The sequence below is a fragment of the Cebus imitator genome, unplaced genomic scaffold, assembly GCF_001604975.1.
Source record: "Cebus imitator isolate Cc_AM_T3 unplaced genomic scaffold, Cebus_imitator-1.0 Scaffold244, whole genome shotgun sequence".
Taxonomy (NCBI): Eukaryota; Metazoa; Chordata; class Mammalia; order Primates; family Cebidae; genus Cebus; species Cebus imitator.
Window position 1 is genome coordinate 301,456 of NW_016107559.1, and position 19,139 is coordinate 320,594.

At 44.5% G+C, this 19,139-nt stretch overlaps 1 protein-coding gene across 5 annotated transcripts in view; it reads left to right on the forward strand.

The window, feature by feature from the left end:
- EPB41L4B (erythrocyte membrane protein band 4.1 like 4B) overlaps positions 1 to 19,139 on the forward strand; it is a 159,396-nt gene that overhangs the window by 45,885 nt on the left and 94,372 nt on the right. For all 5 annotated transcript variants that reach the window (XM_017498554.2, XM_017498553.2, XM_017498555.2 and 2 more), the window contains exons 3-6: positions 9,236 to 9,278; positions 10,110 to 10,188; positions 12,685 to 12,729; positions 14,610 to 14,662. In XM_017498554.2, the coding sequence (XP_017354043.1) occupies positions 9,236 to 9,278; positions 10,110 to 10,188; positions 12,685 to 12,729; positions 14,610 to 14,662 (220 nt within the window). The remainder of the gene's footprint in view (positions 1 to 9,235; positions 9,279 to 10,109; positions 10,189 to 12,684; positions 12,730 to 14,609; positions 14,663 to 19,139) is intronic.

Sequence of the window (19,139 nt, forward strand, 5' to 3'; positions counted from 1 at the left end):
AAAAAAAAAAAAAAAAAAAGAAAAGAAAGAAAAAGAAAAGAAACTCTTGTAATGGTGCTGTTTTTATTTTTAACCAGCAGAAGAGGCTGTGCCACCATCTTCTTGCAGAGTCTGCCTGGGTAAAGAGCAGGTGCTGTGAACGCAGCTGAATGCCTGCCAGGCTTAGTGGGTTGGGGATGGAGGGGGTCGGAGCAGGTCTTGGTGTTGCACGAGAACCATCTTGCAGGTCCCAGGAAGATATGTTAGGTCAGCACTTGACTTGCTTAGCCTGAGACAGAACTGTTCACAGTGGAGATGTTAGAATGAGTGAACTCCACAAAGCTCAGACCCACTCTTTTCAAAAGCAGGAATGACTTCATAGTTCCCCTTCCCAACAAAATCTAGTTTGGGGTTTCAAAGATAATTTATTCGACAATCTAAATCTATTTATGGAGTGCCCATTATGCACTGGGCCCTGTGCTGAGCATTGCGGATAAAGCAGTGCACATAGATATGTCATATGCCAGATGGTAATAGGAGTCAAGAAAAATAAAGGCAAGGAAGGGGTTGATGGGGGGAAGGGGAAGCACTGTTTTAGACAGTGTATTAAAGGCTGGGTTCCCTGATCAGGAAGTTTGTGCCGGAGACCTGGGGCTTCTCATTATGGGTTAAGGCTGTCTACTGGGAGATACTTATCAGATAATTCCTGATTGTATCTGGAAGTTGTCAGGTGACATGTGACGTTTGTAAGGTGAAGATGTACAAAACTGGTGCCTGGGAATTAGGTCTGCTGGAGAACGTTAGTGAGATGCTGAGTCCTTAGATGACAGTTGGAATCTGGATGGGAATGCATCCTGGATACAGTGCATCTGGGGTGGACACTCCCACTGGGTGTCCCCTCAACCTCAGCCACTTCCTGTGCACCTTCAGGACTTCCTGTTCAGCACCCTCCACCCCTCCCCCAAACTGTGTCCTCCCTGAGCTGTCCTCCTCAAACCCTCCCGGGTTCCTTCTCTTTCTCAGCCAGAGTCTCACTCCGCCCACCCGGCCTGGGAGAGGGGCGGAGCAGCTTTTCCCTTTCCGCCTCTCAGGCCCATTCTACTTCCTAAGAAGTTGGGCCGACCAGTGCCCTGCCCTCTGACCTCACGACTGTCCCTTGCATCCCTTGAGGCCTCTGGTGTCTCAGTTTTTCTCTTCCTCTGGGCAGCCTCAGGACTGAAGTTACTGGCCTTCCTACATATTCTGGACACTGTTTCCTGTCATTTAAGCTTCATTTGAGCAGACTTCACATAGATTCCCGTGGGCCCTGTTGCCACCGGCATTCCAAGATCCGGAATTCTGCCAGTCCCTGTTCCAGGATAGCTTCTCTTGATTCCCTCCATGTTCTCAGTTCCTCTCCCTCTGGGGTTGGCCCACGATGGTCTCCTTCTGCCCTTTCTTCCCTCCCAGGCTCCTCCTGCCCTGGCCTTCCTCCCAGCCGGAGCCAGGCCTCGGCCACCTCACCTGTGTCCTCACTTGGCCTTTGATTCTCCTGCCCCCATGACTGTCCCCTGGCCTCCCCTTGACACGCAGGCCCATCTGTTTCCTCTGCGGCTTGTCCCAGCCTGCCAGGCATTGCTGGAGAGAACCACGGCCTGTGCCTTCTGGCACCAGCACCAATCACAGACTGATCACAAGTTCAGCAGAGTCCAAGCCCCCGAGCTCTCTCTGAGCCTTGGTAGCTCCAGATTGACTGTTGGCTACCCCACAGGTCTGTGTCTGGATCTGAGCACAGACATTTAATCCAGTCCCCACAGAGACTTTGTTCCAGCAGTTGCCTCACCTGCTGAGAAGACCAAGGGCATTAGGCTAAAACTCCCTGAATTTTCTTCCCTTACACCTCCGATTCTGTCTTTCCATCATTTTTTTTAAGTCTTAAGTGAAAGGAACACGCCCGCTTCTCCTCCATCTACTCTGCACCTGCAGCAGCAGTCCTATTTCCACTTGCTTCCCGGATGCCACATTTAGAGTTCTCCTCTCTGTCCTGGCATCCTCCACCTGCTTCCAGCATCTGCCACTCTCCAGCCCTCCTCTTCCCTGGAACTCTTCTTGATTCTACCTTCTCCTGTGTGTCTTTGGTACAGCTCAAAGCAGGGGCTTTGATCTATAAATCACTGATGTGGGCGCAGAGAATGAGAGGAGTTTGCCAGGCAGAGGAGGGGCAGGGATTTGGGGCAGTGGTAACGACAGCCCCACCATACAGGAGCCTCCCTTCCTCTCTTGGGAGCGGGTGTCCTGGAGGGTAGATGTGGCTACCATAAGTCCCTTTCCTAAGCCCCTTTTCAACAGGAAAGGGGAACTTTTTCTGAGGGTACAGTTTGCAGTAAGGAATCCAAAATAGATAATTTTATCTTTGTCTCAAGACTTGTCAGATGTTTGTCCTCTGGCCTTTGCAGCAGCTTAGAATCTGGCAATGAGGTGTAGGCAATAAGGTCCTATAGTGAGGTTAGTACATAGACACTATAAGGCAATAAGGCCCTATAGTGAGGTTAGTACATAGATACGGCACCTGCTAGGAGGGCTCAGTGGCCGTTAAAGGGACTCTTGTGGCTTCTTTGGCTTTGCTCTAATGATTGTTCGGAATGTCATCACATTTGTCGTTTGGGTGGACACTATTGGGTACTCTTGCCATCTCAGATGTAATTATAAGAAGAAAGGAGTGACTACTAGGTATATCTGGTGGGGACATCATAGAGTATAAATGCTAAGAGTGGGTTCTATGTTATGAGTGCCAGAAAAACAAAACGCCTTCCTTCCACCCATTTGGTTCAGTGCAGTTTCCATAGACAGTGCTTAGGGAGTAGTTCTGTTCATAGGGGCTGAAGCTAAGGCTCAGGAGCTGGGGCTGAGAGGAGGGTTGGGGGGCCTTGCTTGTGGCCGCACACCAGGTGAGTGGCAGAGCCGCAACTTGAGCCCTGATCTTCTGCCTCTTTGCATGTTGGTCCAAAGAAATGTAAACTGGACTCAAGAAATGCCACAGGGCCTAGTGCGGTGGCTCATGCCTGTAATCCCAGCACTTTGGGAGGCCTAGGTGGGTGGATCACCTGAGGTCAGGAGTTCGAGACCAGGCTGGCCAACATGGCAAAACCCCGTCTCTACTAAAAATATAAAAATTAGCCATGTGTGGTGGCACGTGCCTGTAACCCCAGTTACTCGGGAGGCTGAGGCAGGAGAATGGCTTGAACCTGGGGGCGGAGGTTGCAGTGAGCCAAGATGGTGCCATTGTGTTCCAGCCTGGATGACAGAGCAAGACTCTGTCTCAAAAAGAAAAAAGAAATGCCACAGGCCTCTCCACAGCCTGTCTCTGAATACTGGGAGGGAGGGCAGACGTTTTCCTGCCCATGTGCAAATACTGGTGCGGAATGGGAAGCTGCTAAAGGGATCTCCACCACTGATTTAGATGACTCCAAGGAAATCATCTCACACCAGCAGGTAGCTGGTGTTAAGAGTTTATAGGGCTTCATCCTGATGGGGAGTAGGAAAGATCCCCCCATAGGCAGAGAAGACAGTTGAAGCCAGTCTGTGGTGTGGAAACCCGGAGTACTGAGTGCTGACACTGATAGGGCTGTGAGTTTGAATTCCAGCTCTACCTCTAATCAGGCTGCCCCTCCCACACCCTGGCATTAGTCAGGGGATGGATGCGACACAGTGAACTCCAATGACGTTCATCCCCTTCTCTTTTCATCCTTTGGGTACAATTTGATTATCTCTTCAGACTCCTTTCAGCTCTAATTTAAACACTATGCGTACACACATATGTGTATTGGGTCTTGCCCTGTCACTCAGGCTGGAGTGCAGTGGTGTGATCTCGGCTCACTGCAGTCTCTGCCTCCCTGGTTCAAAGGACTCTCCTGCCTCAGCCTTCTACGTGGCTAGGACCGTGGGCACGCACCACCACGCCTGTCTAATTTTTGTATTTTAGTAGAGACGGGATTTTACCATGTTGGCCAGGCTGGTCTCGAACTGCTGACCTCAAGTGATCCACCTGCCTTGGCCTCCCAAAGTGCTGGGATTATAGACGTGAGCCACCATGCCTGGCCTATTTTTAATATACACAGGGTCTCATTGTCACCCAGGCTGGAGTGCAGTAGTGTGATCATAGCTCATTGCAGCTTCAATCTCTTGGGCTCAAGCAGTTCTCCCACCTCAACCTCCTCAGTAGCTGGGACTACAGGTGTATGCCACCATGCCTAGCTATATATATATATTTAAATTTGTAGAGATGGGGTCTTTTTGTGTTGTCCAGGCTGATCCCAAACTCCTGGGCTCAAATGATCCTTCTGCCTCAGCCTCTCAAATTGTTGAGATTACAGGTGTGAGCCACTGTCCCTGGCTTAGATACTCTTTATAAGCCAAGAAAATTTACAGGTACTAGAAACCCTGTTATGAGTTCCATCACTCAGACTTAATGGTGAAGGCTCAGGAGGTGTTCAGCAGAGAGTTGTTAGATGTTCGTCAACCCCTGAGCTGCTCTGAGGGCTTGTAGTTCCAGTGCTCCCATGTAGATTTTCGATGATTAGATTCTACGACCAGCCTTATGGGTGTCATATTTGCAGAATTGATGTACTGTTGGAACAGATGGGCCTTGCCAAGATCATCTCACACATCTCAATTTATGGAAAGGATTTTGCCAGATGGACTTGGATGAGAAATTCAGATTAGAAACCACCTTTCTAACACTCGCTAGAGTGTTTGAGTAAAATGTCCTGCCATTTGAACTCAGAAATGCACCTATCTGTTTCCAGTGACTGGTTTAATGGTCTGCTAAGAGGGCCAGAGCCATTTGCCTTGGCGTTTACCCACAGGCAGGATGGCTATATTTAGCCAGGACACAGGTGAACATCTAAGACAGGTCCCGCTGCTGTTGAATACAGTCCTCAAAGCTGAGCGTAGGAGACAGTTTACTAAATGCCACGTCGGGCTTTCATTGCTCCAGTGTTCATGTCACAAGGTGGGCTTGTGGGATAAAATAGGAGTGATCAGAGTCTGGAAGGCCCCTGCAGCGAAGAAGAAAGTCAGGTCATTTTGAACCAGTTGGACACAAGATAGGTTTTGTCATCTCTCATTTTAGGATTGTGACTTGGTTTCTTATTGTCTCTGATGCAGGCAAGCAAAACCTGATCTGAACACCAAGGGCTCAAGGAGCTTTTAAAATGAGGAAGCCGTTTCTGATTCCATTCTTGGCCCCAGACTTTTCATAGGCATCTGTCCTGGCAGGTCCTGCTTTGGGCAGGGCTCTGAGGCTGAGCAGGAAGCCCAGCCTGCAATGGCTGAGGGGGGTCCTTTTTTTGTAGTGTGGCCTGAGGGCAAAGTAGTCAGCCTACTCCTACCAGCATCTGGCTGTGGTCTCCCTGTGAGTGCACACCAGCCATAATGTTTGGCGGTTTCACCTCTTGGACTCGCCTGTAAAACCTGAAATTGCTTGAGATTTTGCAGAGCCCAAACAGCAATTTTGAGAAGGGGTTGTGGATGTTTCAAGATCTCCAAGATCATCAGAGTCTCTTCCTGGGGAGGAGAGGACGTGGAAAACTCACTACAAAATATTTAATGGGCACACTGGAAGCATGTATGAAAACTGATGCTCTGAGATTCTGTTTAATGAGTCTTGGGTGGGACCTGAGTTTTGACTTTTTCAAAGTTCCTCAAGTGTTGGTGATACTAGTACACAACCAGCCAGGGTTGAAAACCACAGCCAAGGAGACCGCACAAGTTGGACTTGGCTCCAGATGAGACTTTGACAGTAGAGGGGGAGGAAAGGGAGGCCTCAACTTGTTCTACTCAAAATAATGGTAAGGAGACTTGACAAAGGAAAGAAATGGAACAAGCTCCTTTAAGTGTCAAGCCTGTCATGGGCTAAGTAGACTAGGGGATGAGGGGTGAATTCTTTTGGAAGTGAGAACAGTTTAGTCATAGCCATTAGCATGATACTTGGTAGGAAAGCAAATATTAGACGTAAATCAGGTCTGTGTCAGCCCCCTCCAGGGGCCAGAATTGGGGGTTTTCAGCTTGTTTGAGGGCACCGGTGGCATCTAATTCTAATGAGGCGAACGCATAAAACAACAAATGAATATGGACGTGACAACCCAGCTCGCCCCCTAAAAATAATGTTCTCATTAAAATAAAAAATTATGCGGCAAGGTAAAAAGGAAGCAAATGGCATTCACAGCCCCACCAGCCAAAAATAACCTCTACAGTTCCTTCTGGACACATCTAGATAGAAAATAATAATTTTATAAAAATGAGATGCCCCCTGATTTTTTTTTCTCATGTAACACTGTGCCGCGTCTCTCTTGCCACATCTATAAATATAGGCCTACGTCCGTTTTAAGTAGTATTTCATTATATGGATGGGCCATTTTCTAACCCATCTTTGTTGATAGACATTTAGGTCCTTTCTAATTCAAAGCTATTAACAGTGAGATAAAGCATCCTGTACGTGTGCTTCTGAGATACGCATCCTGCTGTGGTGACATTACATGGCTGCCTAGCCGGGAGTGGAGATGACAAAAGCCCCAGCCCACAATCTCCCATTGCACTGCCCCCAGCTTATTGTATTATAAATCATCTGGTATTTGCTTTTGTGTTTCCTTATCCCCCTCCTCCCACACAGTCATAATGGCCTCTTTGGTTAGGTGTGGAGTACACCGTAGCAGTAGAGCCCTGCCCTTCCTCATTATTAGGCTGTGCAGAGCGTGAGTGTGTCTGGAAGCCCATTGGCAGTCAGCAGAATGGCCTCTGCCTCTGAATAACTCATGAGAAGCCCACTCTGCCTGTGTCACCCCCAGCTGTCTTTTTAACAGGGAAGTTCCAGCGTGTACTGAGCCCACTTAAAGTGATGGGAACAGTTCCTACTTGCCTCACTTAAAAAAAATCATTTTTATTTAACATCTATTTATTTATCAAGAATCTTGGCCGGGTGTGGCGATGGGGGGATCACCTGAGGTCGGGAGTTCAAGACCAACCTGGGCAACATGGTGAAATCCCATCTCTACTAAAAATACAAAATTAGCCAGGCATGGTGGCATACGCCTGTAGTCCCGGCTACTTAGGAGGCTGAGACAGGAGAATCTCTTGAACCTGGAAGGTGGAGGTTATAGTGAGCTGAAATCATGCCACTGCACTCCAGCCTGGTAGACAAAGGGAGACTCCATCTCAAAAAAAAAAAAAAAAAAAAAAAAAAAAAAAAAAAAAAAAAAAAAAAAAAACCAGAGAGATACATGTTCATTATCAGAAAAAATCAAAAGATCTAAAGAACAAAAAGAATATACAGAACATCCACCATGTAGCTGACTGTTAATACTTTACTGTGTATTTTTCCAAAACCTTTACTCATTTTCTCTATGTTTTGCTTTTTTAAAAAAATATGGAGGAACTAATGGTTATACACTATTTGATAACACAGACATGCCATAATTTATTTAAGTATATCCTATTGCTATTGACTCAGGTCATTTCCAGTTTTTTCTTTTATTTCTTTTTATCTCTTCCTCCCAGCTTTTTCTTATTATGATACAACTAAAATGCAGATGGTAGATTATTTACTTAGGACAAATTTATAAGGGTAGAAATGTTGGTGAAAAGGCAAACACATTTTTAGGCTTTTGATACTTACTGTGAAACAATACTAAAGAAGGATTATAGGAGTGTATAGGTTACCAGAAGTGTGTGAGTGGCCACTGGCACATCTGCGGAAACACTAAACATTTTACATACATACATAAACTCTGCCCTATCTACTTGCTCTTCTTGCCGTATTCCACCTTCCTATTCTGCTTCCACTCCCGACATACCACCCACATTCTACGCTCATTTGTGATCCAGGTGGTCCAGTTCTAGCTTCTCACTTCTGTAAACACTTTTCTGCCTAAAAATAACTTTTCTTCTTTTAGATATATCAGTATTGCTAATTAGCAGCTCCCGTTTGTCTACTCGTTCTTGTTGTATCTTTATTTCCTAAGCTAAATGGCAACCTGTGGCTAAGACAATGAATTACTCATCTTGGTATTTTCTGTAGTGCCCATCCTATTACAGTGTCTCAGTAGACAGCCAATGTGAATTTGTTGGTTGGCTTTCACGTTTCTTAATTCAGACTCAGTCAGTTATGGAAGCTTATTGCATCTCCTCTGATATGGAATAAACAAAACAAATCTTTGGGCTACTTTGCTGCCTTACCTTAGATCTGGACAAAGTATTTTATTATTCTTGGAAAATATTTATGTTACTGCTACTTTAGAATACTAACTATAAGCCATTTTAAAACTGTACACAATACATAAAATCATATTTTTACACACGAAAAAATGTGATTANAAAAAAAAAAAAAAGGAATCTAACAGGGGCCTATTGGGTGCCATATTTTGTGCCTGGCACAGGAAACAGTCACCATTAAGTGCACAATTCCTGGCCTCCAGGAGCTGATGTCTGCACAGAGGGGCTCAGTATATGTTCCTAAATGTAGCTCTCCGTGGAAGTGAAGTGGCTGAGGCTCCTCAGGAGTGCAGTATCAACAACTTTAACTTCATAGAGAAACTTTTATATGAGGCAGATGGTTTTGTAATCTCCTTAGATAAGACTGAAGCAGTTCTTTTGGTCAAAGCTAGAGGACGTTAAGATGCCCTCATTGGCCAGAGCAAAATGATCTTAGGCAAATCCTTGCCTGCCTTTGCATTTGCAGTGTGGCTCATTTTCCTGGCAAAAGAATAAGGGGTTGTGAATTTTGGTTCTGTGCTTCAAAGAGTTTAGGGCGACAGCTACAAGACCAGTGTATGATGAGAGATTATTGGCAACGTAGCTTGTACTTTTTGCTAGAATCACGCAGACCTGGAATGCTTGGAGAAGATTGGCTGTAACTTGAGAAACTCAGAAGGAAAAGGCAGTTGGTGGTTCCACTGATCAGTTTATTAAGGGGTTTTATGTTCTTTCAGGTACCACTTTGTAAAACTTCCAGAAACAAGGGATTCCCCTCCCCAGAAAAATGCACATATATGCATAAACATCGAATTTTTTACGATCTGAAGAGAAACCAGAGTATAACATCAAGTTTTTTATGGCATCCCAAGCAGTTTTCAGATTCCCAGCCTAAGATAACCCATGAATTGATCCAAACTCTGGTTTCTATGGGTAGAATTACTAAGGTTTTTAGAAGGGGTAACTGTGAGGGCTGAATAAACTTGCTGATAAACTATTCCTAAAGAAACTTTTTCTTTCTTTCTTTCAGCACTGGCTGGATCATTCCAAACCCATAAAAAAGCAGATGAAAAGTAAGTAAGCAGAATTTAGCCCACACATTTCTTTTTTTCTGAGAGTAAACTCCTTTGCCAGTGTTTTGAGATGTTATGTTTTCATTAGAACTTGGAAGCATTTTAAAATCAATTCAGTATTAAGTGGAAGATTTTTAATTCTTAAGGCTAGCCAAAGATGAGAGTTTAAAATCTGAATAAAAGTGTTTAGTGGGTATTGAAAAACCAACTGTGCTCTCATTTGAAATCAGACACCTCTACCAATGAGAGCTGATGAATCTGCTATTCAGAAAGTCAACTTTACACCTATTACATCTACTTTCTAATGAGTTACAACATAGACTCAAGATGAGAGAGTGGGAGGGATCTTTGATAGTCTGCTACAGCTTTTTCAGTGTGCAGGTGTGGTGACCACATTGCTTTAATGTTGTTTATGCTTGGGTGATTTTTTAAAATTCATATTCTCTTAAAAGTACTTTAAAGTATTTTTAGATAACAGAGCACTTTACATCATTTTCCTTTAGGCTTTGTACTTTGTAAATATCCGCTATCAGTTTGGAGTATTGTGGCATCAGGGGTGAAAGTAAAATGTCAGCTTTTAGTAATCCATCTGGATCACTAGGATTTTCTCCCAGAATGAGGTTACTAGCTAAACTATCTTAAGTCAATACAAAAGTCCATCCGTCTCAGTTTCCCTGATGAGGACTGAAGAGAATTTACTAGCGTCACATGCCCAGTCTGTCCTGATGTCATGCTAAATGTTACAGATTTAACGTGCTTTTCCTTTTGTCCAATCTGTGATCTCCAAAACTGGGGTAAAACATCTTCAACCTTCTGTCTCCAAATGTTTAGTTGGACCTGCTTATGCTTTGCACTTTCGAGTTAAATACTATTCTTCAGAACCAAACAACCTTCGTGAGGAGTTTACAAGGTAGGCCACGATGTGAAACAAGCTCCCGTCCAGTACCACCTGCCTCACATGTCATTTATGGCTCTTCCCAGTTGTGGGTCTGCCTCCCCTTCTGTCTGCCGTCTTTCTATTTCTGAGTAAGAGTTATTAGTACTTTTCCTTTGCTTCTGTATTCCGTTAAAAATCCACAACTTTGCTTAATTTGACATTTTTCTGAGTGGATAGAAATTAGAAGATACATTTTCTTGTCACACTTCTATTTTCTTGGACCCTGGGTAAATTGATTGGTTGTTCTGTCACGTTTTATTTTTATCTCAGCTACAAAAAGGAAAGGCAAATACTGGAAAAGCCTTTATCAGTCCTAAATCGCCATCTTATTTTTTAAGGGATTGCAAAATATTCTCTTGATTGTTATAATGTAAGGAACCCTCTTTAAAAAAAAAAAAAAAAACTAAAGTAATTACAGCAAGGTTGTTAAAATCCCTTTATGTTATCTTTTGGCTCCCCTGAATTTCTTTTTCTTTTTCTTTTCTTTGGAGATGAAGTCTCTCTCTGTCGCCCAGGTTGGAATGCAGTGACATGATCTTGGCTCGCTGCAGCCTCCACCTCCTGGATTCAAGCGGTTTTCCTGCCTCGGCCTCCTGACTAGCTGGGATTACAGGCGCACACCATCATGCTCTGCTAATTTTAGTATTTTTGGTTAGAGACAGGGTTTTGCCATGTTAGCCAGGCTGGTCTTGGACCCCTGGCCTCAAGTTATCCGCCTGCCTTGGCCTCCTAAAGTGCTGGGATTACAGGCGTGAGCCACTGCACCTGGCCTGAATTTCTTTTATGTTGTGTTTGCCTATGTCTATGTCTTGGACTTCAGAAAGAGGGAAGAAGAAAAAGAAAATTTGAGTAACCTCTTAAATGTGGAGTTTCTCTCCAGCCTCTCTTCCATCAGTGAAATTCTCTATAAAGCCTTTTCCTGCTTTTGATGTCCCCAGAGCCTCCTTGTCGTTGTTTGTGTGATGGACTGCAGTGGTGACAAGTAGGCTGCTGGGTGGTTCATGGTGGTGGCCGCTAGCTTGGAAATGACCCCTAAGTAATGTCTTCAAGACTGACTGGTTATCACCATTCCCCTATAGGAAGGGACTGCTGGGCTTCCGCTGGGCTTTTTTTTTTTTTTTGGAGACAAGGTTTCACTCTGTCACCCAGGGCTGGAGTGCAGTGGTGTGATCATGGCTCACTGCAGCCTCAAACTCCCAAGCTCAAGTGATCCTCCCACCTCAGCCTCCCTAGTAGCTGGACCACAGGTGTATGCCACCAGGCCTGGCTAATTTTTGTTTTGTTTTGTTTTGGAGACAGGCTTTTGTTACCCAGTCTCCTGCCGGGCTTCTATGGTTAGGTTTTTCTATAGGAATCAAGAGTTCTGGCCATATACTGTGTCTCCTGTGAGATGAGTACACAAGATGGTAGCCTAACGTTCAGAAGTGAAGTTCAGTGGTGGCCAAACCCTTATCAGAAAGCAGGAACATTCTGGAATATACTAGAACCTTCAACACCTTCGACCTCCATGATTTCTGGCAAACGATCATTCTAGTGTTGCTCCTCAGAGTCCTCTATGAATGCTGCTTCTAGCTGTCATCAAAGTTGGTGGTTTTTAACCTGGGTTGTGTGAATCAGAAACACCTGGGAAGCTTTTGAACAGCTCAGATTCCTGGGGGCCACTCTTGTGTGTAGGATTCTGTTTCCGTAGGTAGGAAGCTGAGCACAGGCAGTTTTGATTTTTACAAAGCATTGTGAGTGGTTCTGATGCCTACATCTTCCTGGTAAAAAAAAACAAAACAAAACAAACAAAAAATACCCCTCTTATTTAAGCAAGACATTTGTTTTTTACCTAAGTAAACCCCACGCGTGTTATTTGCTGACTTCTTTCTCATTTTTTGTTTTTTAACCATTTGCAGTCCAGTACTGGGATTTTTGTTGTTGTTGTTTTGTGTTTATGTGTGTATGTGTGTGCCTGTTTTTTTTAAAAGACAGTCTGCACTTACACTGCATGGGGGGAGCAGAGAAGCCCCAGGCAGTTTTTGACTAGAATCAGCTGCAAACTTTTTGTTACAATCCACTGCAGCATATCTGGAATCTGCTGGTGGAGCTGGCCGAGAGCCAGACCCCGCGGGCCCCACCCTGCCTGGATTAGTGGACATATTGCATGCCTGTGTGCCGGGTTCAGCTCTCCTCTCCAGCACCGAGGGGGTGTGGAGGCTGTCATTGGATCCTCCCCTGTCTCATGCTCCATCCTACAAGTATCTTGCAAGTTCCCCACATGCACTCACCTTCCTGGCTAGGTTCTGGGATGCCTTCCTGGAGACCCAAGAGGAGGTGCTTCCATCGAAGTTCTCATTTGATTTGGACTCCTTTTTTACAATGCAAAATCCCATGCTGTGTGTGGGGTGGGGTTTGCAATGGGAAGCTGGGGATTGGGAGTGGCTGGGAAAGAGTTATCATCTGTTGACTTTTGTATATGTTTGTCAGGTACCTGTTTGTTTTACAACTCAGGCATGACATTCTTTCTGGAAAGTAAGTATGTTTTTGTTCTAACTCTTAACCCAGGATAGATCATAGTGTATTTCAAAATAATTCACTGTTTTAACTCTTTTACCCTTGTTCCCTTTTCAAAATTCAAAAAAAGTGCACCAGGCATTGTAAAGTGAGTCTAATACTTGTATCACTGTCATTATCATCCTATTTTAAATGATTACTATATGGCTTGAAGCATTTCCAAGACCATTTAATATCTTAAGTGATGTGTATTTGGGAATAACTCTCTCCCTGATCACATCACTGTCCCATTCATAATGGCTTTTGTCGTATTTGCAAGCAAGATACGTTATTAGTATGTATACACTTACAAGTATTTGGACAGTCAAAAAGTGTCATTCATCACCATCTGCATATAAGTAATGGAAAGAGGTTCTGTTCTGATTCCAATAGAAAGTTTCAGACATCTCATCTCACTTCCTTTTCTCCTCTTCAAAATGGTTTTTAAATACTAGGCCTCTGGCTACACACAATGATCCTTGAGCACAAGAAGCATTGGCACTGAAGTGGTTGATTTCACATGCAGTATTAATTTACCGTAAAGATAGGGGGTTTCAACAGTCATAGCTTTTATAACTGTGTCATTTTTCAACATATGTATTGAATATTTTCTATTACATGAAAAACTAAGGCTGTATTGAGTCTAAAAAGTAACCCCTGACATTGACAAGCTTACATTCTGATTTTGAATATAATCTGAAGGAAATTTAAAAATGTAATTTCCGACTTTGCAAACTCTCTATAGAATATGTGCTATAAAAACCTCAGTGAAATGTACTCCATAGACCAATAGAACAAGTAGATTGTACAGTGTATACATTTGCCTTATTCAGCCATGCAATACAGACCTTTGGTTGGTGCGTGTATTACGAGTGTGTGTACTTTTTTTTAATCTTTTCTCTCTCTCTCTCTCTGTCTCTTCCTCTCTCTCTCTCCATACCGTGCTCCTCATACTGAAGGCCGTGTAACTCTAGAAATTGTCCTCGGTGTGGAAAAATATTAATGGCAACACCGTGCATTGGTACAGTACTTTGTAGTTTACATGTAGTTTAGCCTGCTTTGTACTTCAAAGCAGAATGGTGTTCTAGTCCCGGCATTGCTCCTTTCCAGCTGGATGACCTTGGACAAGACCCCTTAACACTGAGTTCCTCATCTATAAAATGGGAGATGGGTCTGGGGGGATAGACACCCATCCTAAAGGTTTATGAACTTGATGCATTGACCAAATTGGATAATATAAATGAAAAGGCTTTGAAAACTTTGAAGTGCTATACCAATGTATGTCATTATTATTTTTCTAACCAAATTTGAAATATTACCTATGAATGAGATCACTAAATTTGCAGTAGTACCCTTCTATGGCTATGCCTGAGGTAGACTTAGAATGCTGAGTGTATCCTGCCGTCCTGGCAGTGTTCCATATGGTGTCTGTGTGTTTATCTTTAACACTGTGACCTTGTTTCAAGAAATATTTGATTTGAAGGCAGCTTTAAAAGATGCATGTACTCTATCAAGATAAAATAAATTTAAAATATGTTTAAAAATAGTAAGGCAAAGGGAATACTTTTCCGTTTTCCAAACTTTTCCATTCTTGTCAAATTCAGTAAAATTGTACACGATTGATAGAAACTATACCTAGGGGGTTCTTTTGCCCTATGATGAGAATTGACTTTGGGAAACTTGTAGTGCAAGTCAGCTTGTTGCATTCTTTAATGTAGACAGCAAAAATATGGACTACTAAGAATCCAAGTCATTACCTAAATATTGCTACCTTTTGAAAAGCGATTTTAATGACGTTTTGTGTGGTTATGAGTACTTAAGTTCCTACTTAGAATTTATTTCATTTTATTTTTTTCAAGATTGAAATGCCCTTATGAAACAGCTGTGGAGTTAGCTGCTCTCTGTCTACAAGGTACGTTGATCTTTAGTAGTAATTAGCTTTTTAATGTTACTGCTTTTTATTTCAACAAATGAGTGTCCACCATACACCAGGCCCAGTGCTTAGCTTTGGGGATATGAATGAATATGACGTGGTCTCTTTCCCCAAGTAACTTGCAGTCCAGTGAGGAAGGCAGAAGTAGCAAGAAGTGCAGTGCAGTTCCTTTAGGAAAAGAGACGTAAAGGAGGTTTGGACAAGGAACGCCCATTGTGGGGATGAGGAGAAGACCATAAATCCAGGAACCAAGGCACACAAGTTTAGAGAGGTTAGCAGCAGTTGAGTGGTGCCACAGAGTGAAGTTCAAGAATTTGGACAGGTGGATGATCTCGGGCCTCATGTAAAGAGACAGAATTTCATGCAGTCAACAGTGACGCCTTTGAAAGCTCTTCAAAGGGGGTAAGCCTGGCCAGATGTGCACTTTAGAAAGGCCACATTGGCTGTATGGGAAGAAGGGATCGGAGCAAGACCGAGACTGGGGCTGTGAGTACAGTGAGGAGGTGCTGCTGTAATAGAGGGGAAAGGAAACTGACTAGAGCAGGGGTTTGCATGCACATGCGCACACACACACCCGCACACACATACACACCCGCACACACACCAAGAAATAGCATTGGCAGTACAAGGAGAAGGACTTGGTGATTAGGCTTAGGTGTTGAGGGAGGAGTTTGAGATGATTCTCAGGCTGTTTCTGGGGATGAGTAGAGATTAGAAGAGGTGGGCTCCAGTGGAGGAAATGGTCTGCATTGGACCCCTTGGCTAAGAGGCTCTAGAAGCTCCAGTGGGTTCTCGAGTACCTGATTGTGACTTGCTCAGAGAGGTCAGGCTAGAAGCATTAATGTCAGGCGTGACAGGGTGGAAAGGGTATTTTTGCATGTGGGTGGGAGCTGGATGGTAAGAGGTGTACCTGCATGATTGCCAGCGTTGGCTGTTTATCTGTGATATGCCATGGTGGTTTGTAGTTCAAAACGCATAAGGAATACTTGCTTAAGTCTCTAGCACTAATTAAGAGAATACTAACGTGTAACTGCACATCCGGGATTTCATTAGCACATCAGATAGACATATGTTGTGCACTCATTTGCCAGCATGTTCATCGGCTTCTGTTGGATTATGGATTATGATATATTCATTCATAATTAGTCATTATTTATGAATACCATAATGAGAATTGATTTCTCACTTTTGTATTTGGCCAGTTTCTAAAAGTGTAACACGGCCGGGCGCGGTGGCTCAAGCCTGTAATCCCAGCACTTTGGGAGGCCGAGGCGGGTGGATCACCAGGTCAAGAGATCGAGACCATCCTGGTCAACATGGTGAAACCCCGTCTCTACTAAAAATACAAAAAATTAGCTGGGCATGGTGGTGCGTGCCTGTAATCCCAGCTAGTCAGGAGGCTGAGGCAGGAGAATTGCCTGAACCCAGGAGGCGGAGGTTGCGGTGAGCCGAGATCGCGCCATTGCACTCCAGCCTGGGTAACATGAGCGAAACTCCGTCTCAAAAAAAAGTGTAACTGAGAGGATTTTTCAAATTATAAATTAGTATACGCTTACTATAGAATATCGAGACAACAACCCAACAATCAGCTAAGTAGAAGGAAGGAAGGAACCCACTGTCCTACCACCCACAGACAATCAGAATTTCTATCTATGAGTTTTGAGAGGACTTTTGAAAGTGTGATTTTGATCAGTCATCTGCACATTGTTGTATGGTTTTTTTACTTTGTATTTTTAGTATATATTTTAGTATTTTGTAATGTTTATACTCATAAAGATGGTTTTTAATGACTGTAGGATGCTCCCATTACCTGAAACTTCTATTCCCCAGTCACCTTTTAATTCCTCTTGTTTTGAACTCCTGGCCTCAAGTGATCCTCCCACCTCAGCCTCCCAAAGCACTGGGATTGCAGGCATGAGCCACCGCACCCAGAGTCTTAATTCTTATTATCTAATGGGGACTTGACATATAATAGATGCTTGGTAAGTGCAGAGTGAATTGAATGAATGAGGTTGGAGAGACCCCCTCATCCCACCCTTGCCAAAAAGGCAGAGCCTTTAAACTGGTGGTAGAGTTGATGGTAATGCCATCTACGGCCATCTGTGCCAAATACAATGCTCAGTGCTTCATATGTATTTTTCTGATATGACGGTCTTTATAGCAAGTGCTGTGATGTGCATGGCTTGGAGAACATGGCAGGGGCCTCTCCACTTTGGCCACTCACCCACTTAGCAAATGGCTTTCCTTTACGCTAGAGTTCCTGAGCTGCTAGAGGTCATACCATCAGGCTTGACAGCCCAGCACTAGATGTCAGGGTGTAGTTAATGAGACAGAAGCATCTATGTCAGACCCGAGGACATTAATCCACTGGAAAGGTTTCCTCCTAAAGCCATTGGCACAATATTGCAAGCTTGTACGTTGTCCTGAAAGATCAGAGGTTGAGGTACACGTATTACTGTCCCACCTCATTGTAATGGAGCCCTCACCACACTTAACACAATACTGTAGAAGCAGAACCTTGCCCCAGAGCCAAGCAGACACGAATAAGGTTAGCTGTCTGTGAGCCTTTTTTGGAGAAATTATCCATTCAAGCTGAAATCATAATGTCAGTGTGATTTTTTTTTTTTTTTTTGAGACTGCGTCTCACTCTGTTGCCCAGGCTAGAATGCAGTGGTGTGATCTCAGCTCACTGCAACCTCTGCCTCCTGGGTTGTTAGAATTCTCTGCCTCAGCCTCCAGAGTAACTGGGACTACAGTCGCATGCCACCACACTGGCTAATTTTTTGTATTTTAGTAGAGATGGGGTTTCACCGTGTTGCCCAGGCTGGTCTCAAACTCCTGAACTCAGGCAATTGGCTTGCCTCGTCCTCCCAAAGTGCTGGGATTACAGGCGTGAGCTACTGCGTCTGGCCGCGTCAGTGTGGTTTTAAGATACAGTTGTTGGCCGGGCATGGTGGCTCATGCCTGTAATCTGAGCACTTTGGAAGGCTGAGGTGGGTGGATCGCTTGGGCCCAGGGGTTTCAGACCAGCTTGGAAAACATGACGAAACCCTGTCTCTGCAAAAAATACAAAAATTAGCCAGGTATGGTGGCACATGCCTGTAATCCCAGTTACAGACTGAGCTGGGAGGATCACCTGAGCCAGGGGAGGTTGAGGTTCGAGGTTGCAGCGAGCTGTGATCACACCACTGCACTCCAGCCTAGGCAACTAAGACCCTTTCTCAAAAAAAGAAAAAGACTGAAGACTTAGACACAAGGGGAGGCTCTTGTTACATTGTCCCTCCGTGCCCTGTCTCCCCAACCCCATTCCATGAGTAAATGCTATGGCCTGCTTCCCACTTCAGCCACAGCTGAGCCAGCCCGCCTCGGACTCCGAAGATCACTAGAGCATCTCTGTGGGTTTGAGTGAAATGAAGGGTTGTTTCCTCCTGTGCTTGAGCCTTGAAGACATGTCTTGCTGTGGTTGTCCTTGGTGCCTCCTGAGTTGTGATACGGTGGTCCTGCAGGGAGGCTCTGCTCTTTTGGGAACTAAATTTGTGGTAGATTTGAAAATTAAACCAGGTAAAAGGAAAAGAAGGGAGAACGAATAGGCCACTCCTCTGTTGCGTGCCTGTGCTCTTCTTTCATTCTTGTAACAATTCCCATTTTACAAATCAGGCATCAGAAACCCAGAGATGTTAAGTGACTTGCCTGTGGTCACACAGATAGATCGTGATGAGTTGGGATCCAAGCCTTCTTGTGTCTGAGCTGTTTCCACCACCCTCCACAGTCTCCTAGAGCTGGGGCCTGGCTGCAGAGATTGCAAGCTGAGTGAAGTGTCAGGTTTTACCAGCAGATTCTTGGAAGGCAGGCATGGTACCTCAGTCTGGGTATAACAGGCATCATTCGGGCCTGTTTAAGTTCAGCAATGGTGAGGCGGGACACTGGCCCATTACCCAGTGTGAACACATCAGGGAAACCTTGTCATTGTGTGGCTTCTTTCTTCAGTGCTTGGTCAGTGGGTGGGATTTGCTGTGCGGTGCACAATTGACCCTGTCTTGTCCAGAAACACCGCTAAACACAGGACTCTTGCCTCACTTTTGAACTGTGGGTTCAGGGGAAGGATGATTCAAATCAAGGGAATCTCTTCCCAAACCAGATTGTCCCTCTAGCCTTGCCAGGTCTGTAGCTTTAGCATGATCTCCTGGACAGAAGTCAGTGGTGGTCTCTGGTCTTGCGAGCCCAGCCCCACTTTGTCTGGGCAAATACTTCTAGAGCAGAGTCTTCATTTGTGCTGTTGTCCAGGGTGCCAGGCGTCTGCACACCCAGACTACCCTGACCCTTGGTCTTAGGGCCACAGCTCAGTTCAGAGTTGCGAATGCAGGCGAGGGGCTGCCACCAGGTGAGGAGACATTCACCAGGTCCCCTGTACATTGTCTTGTACAGTCCTCCTACCATTCCTCTGAGTTTGGTATTA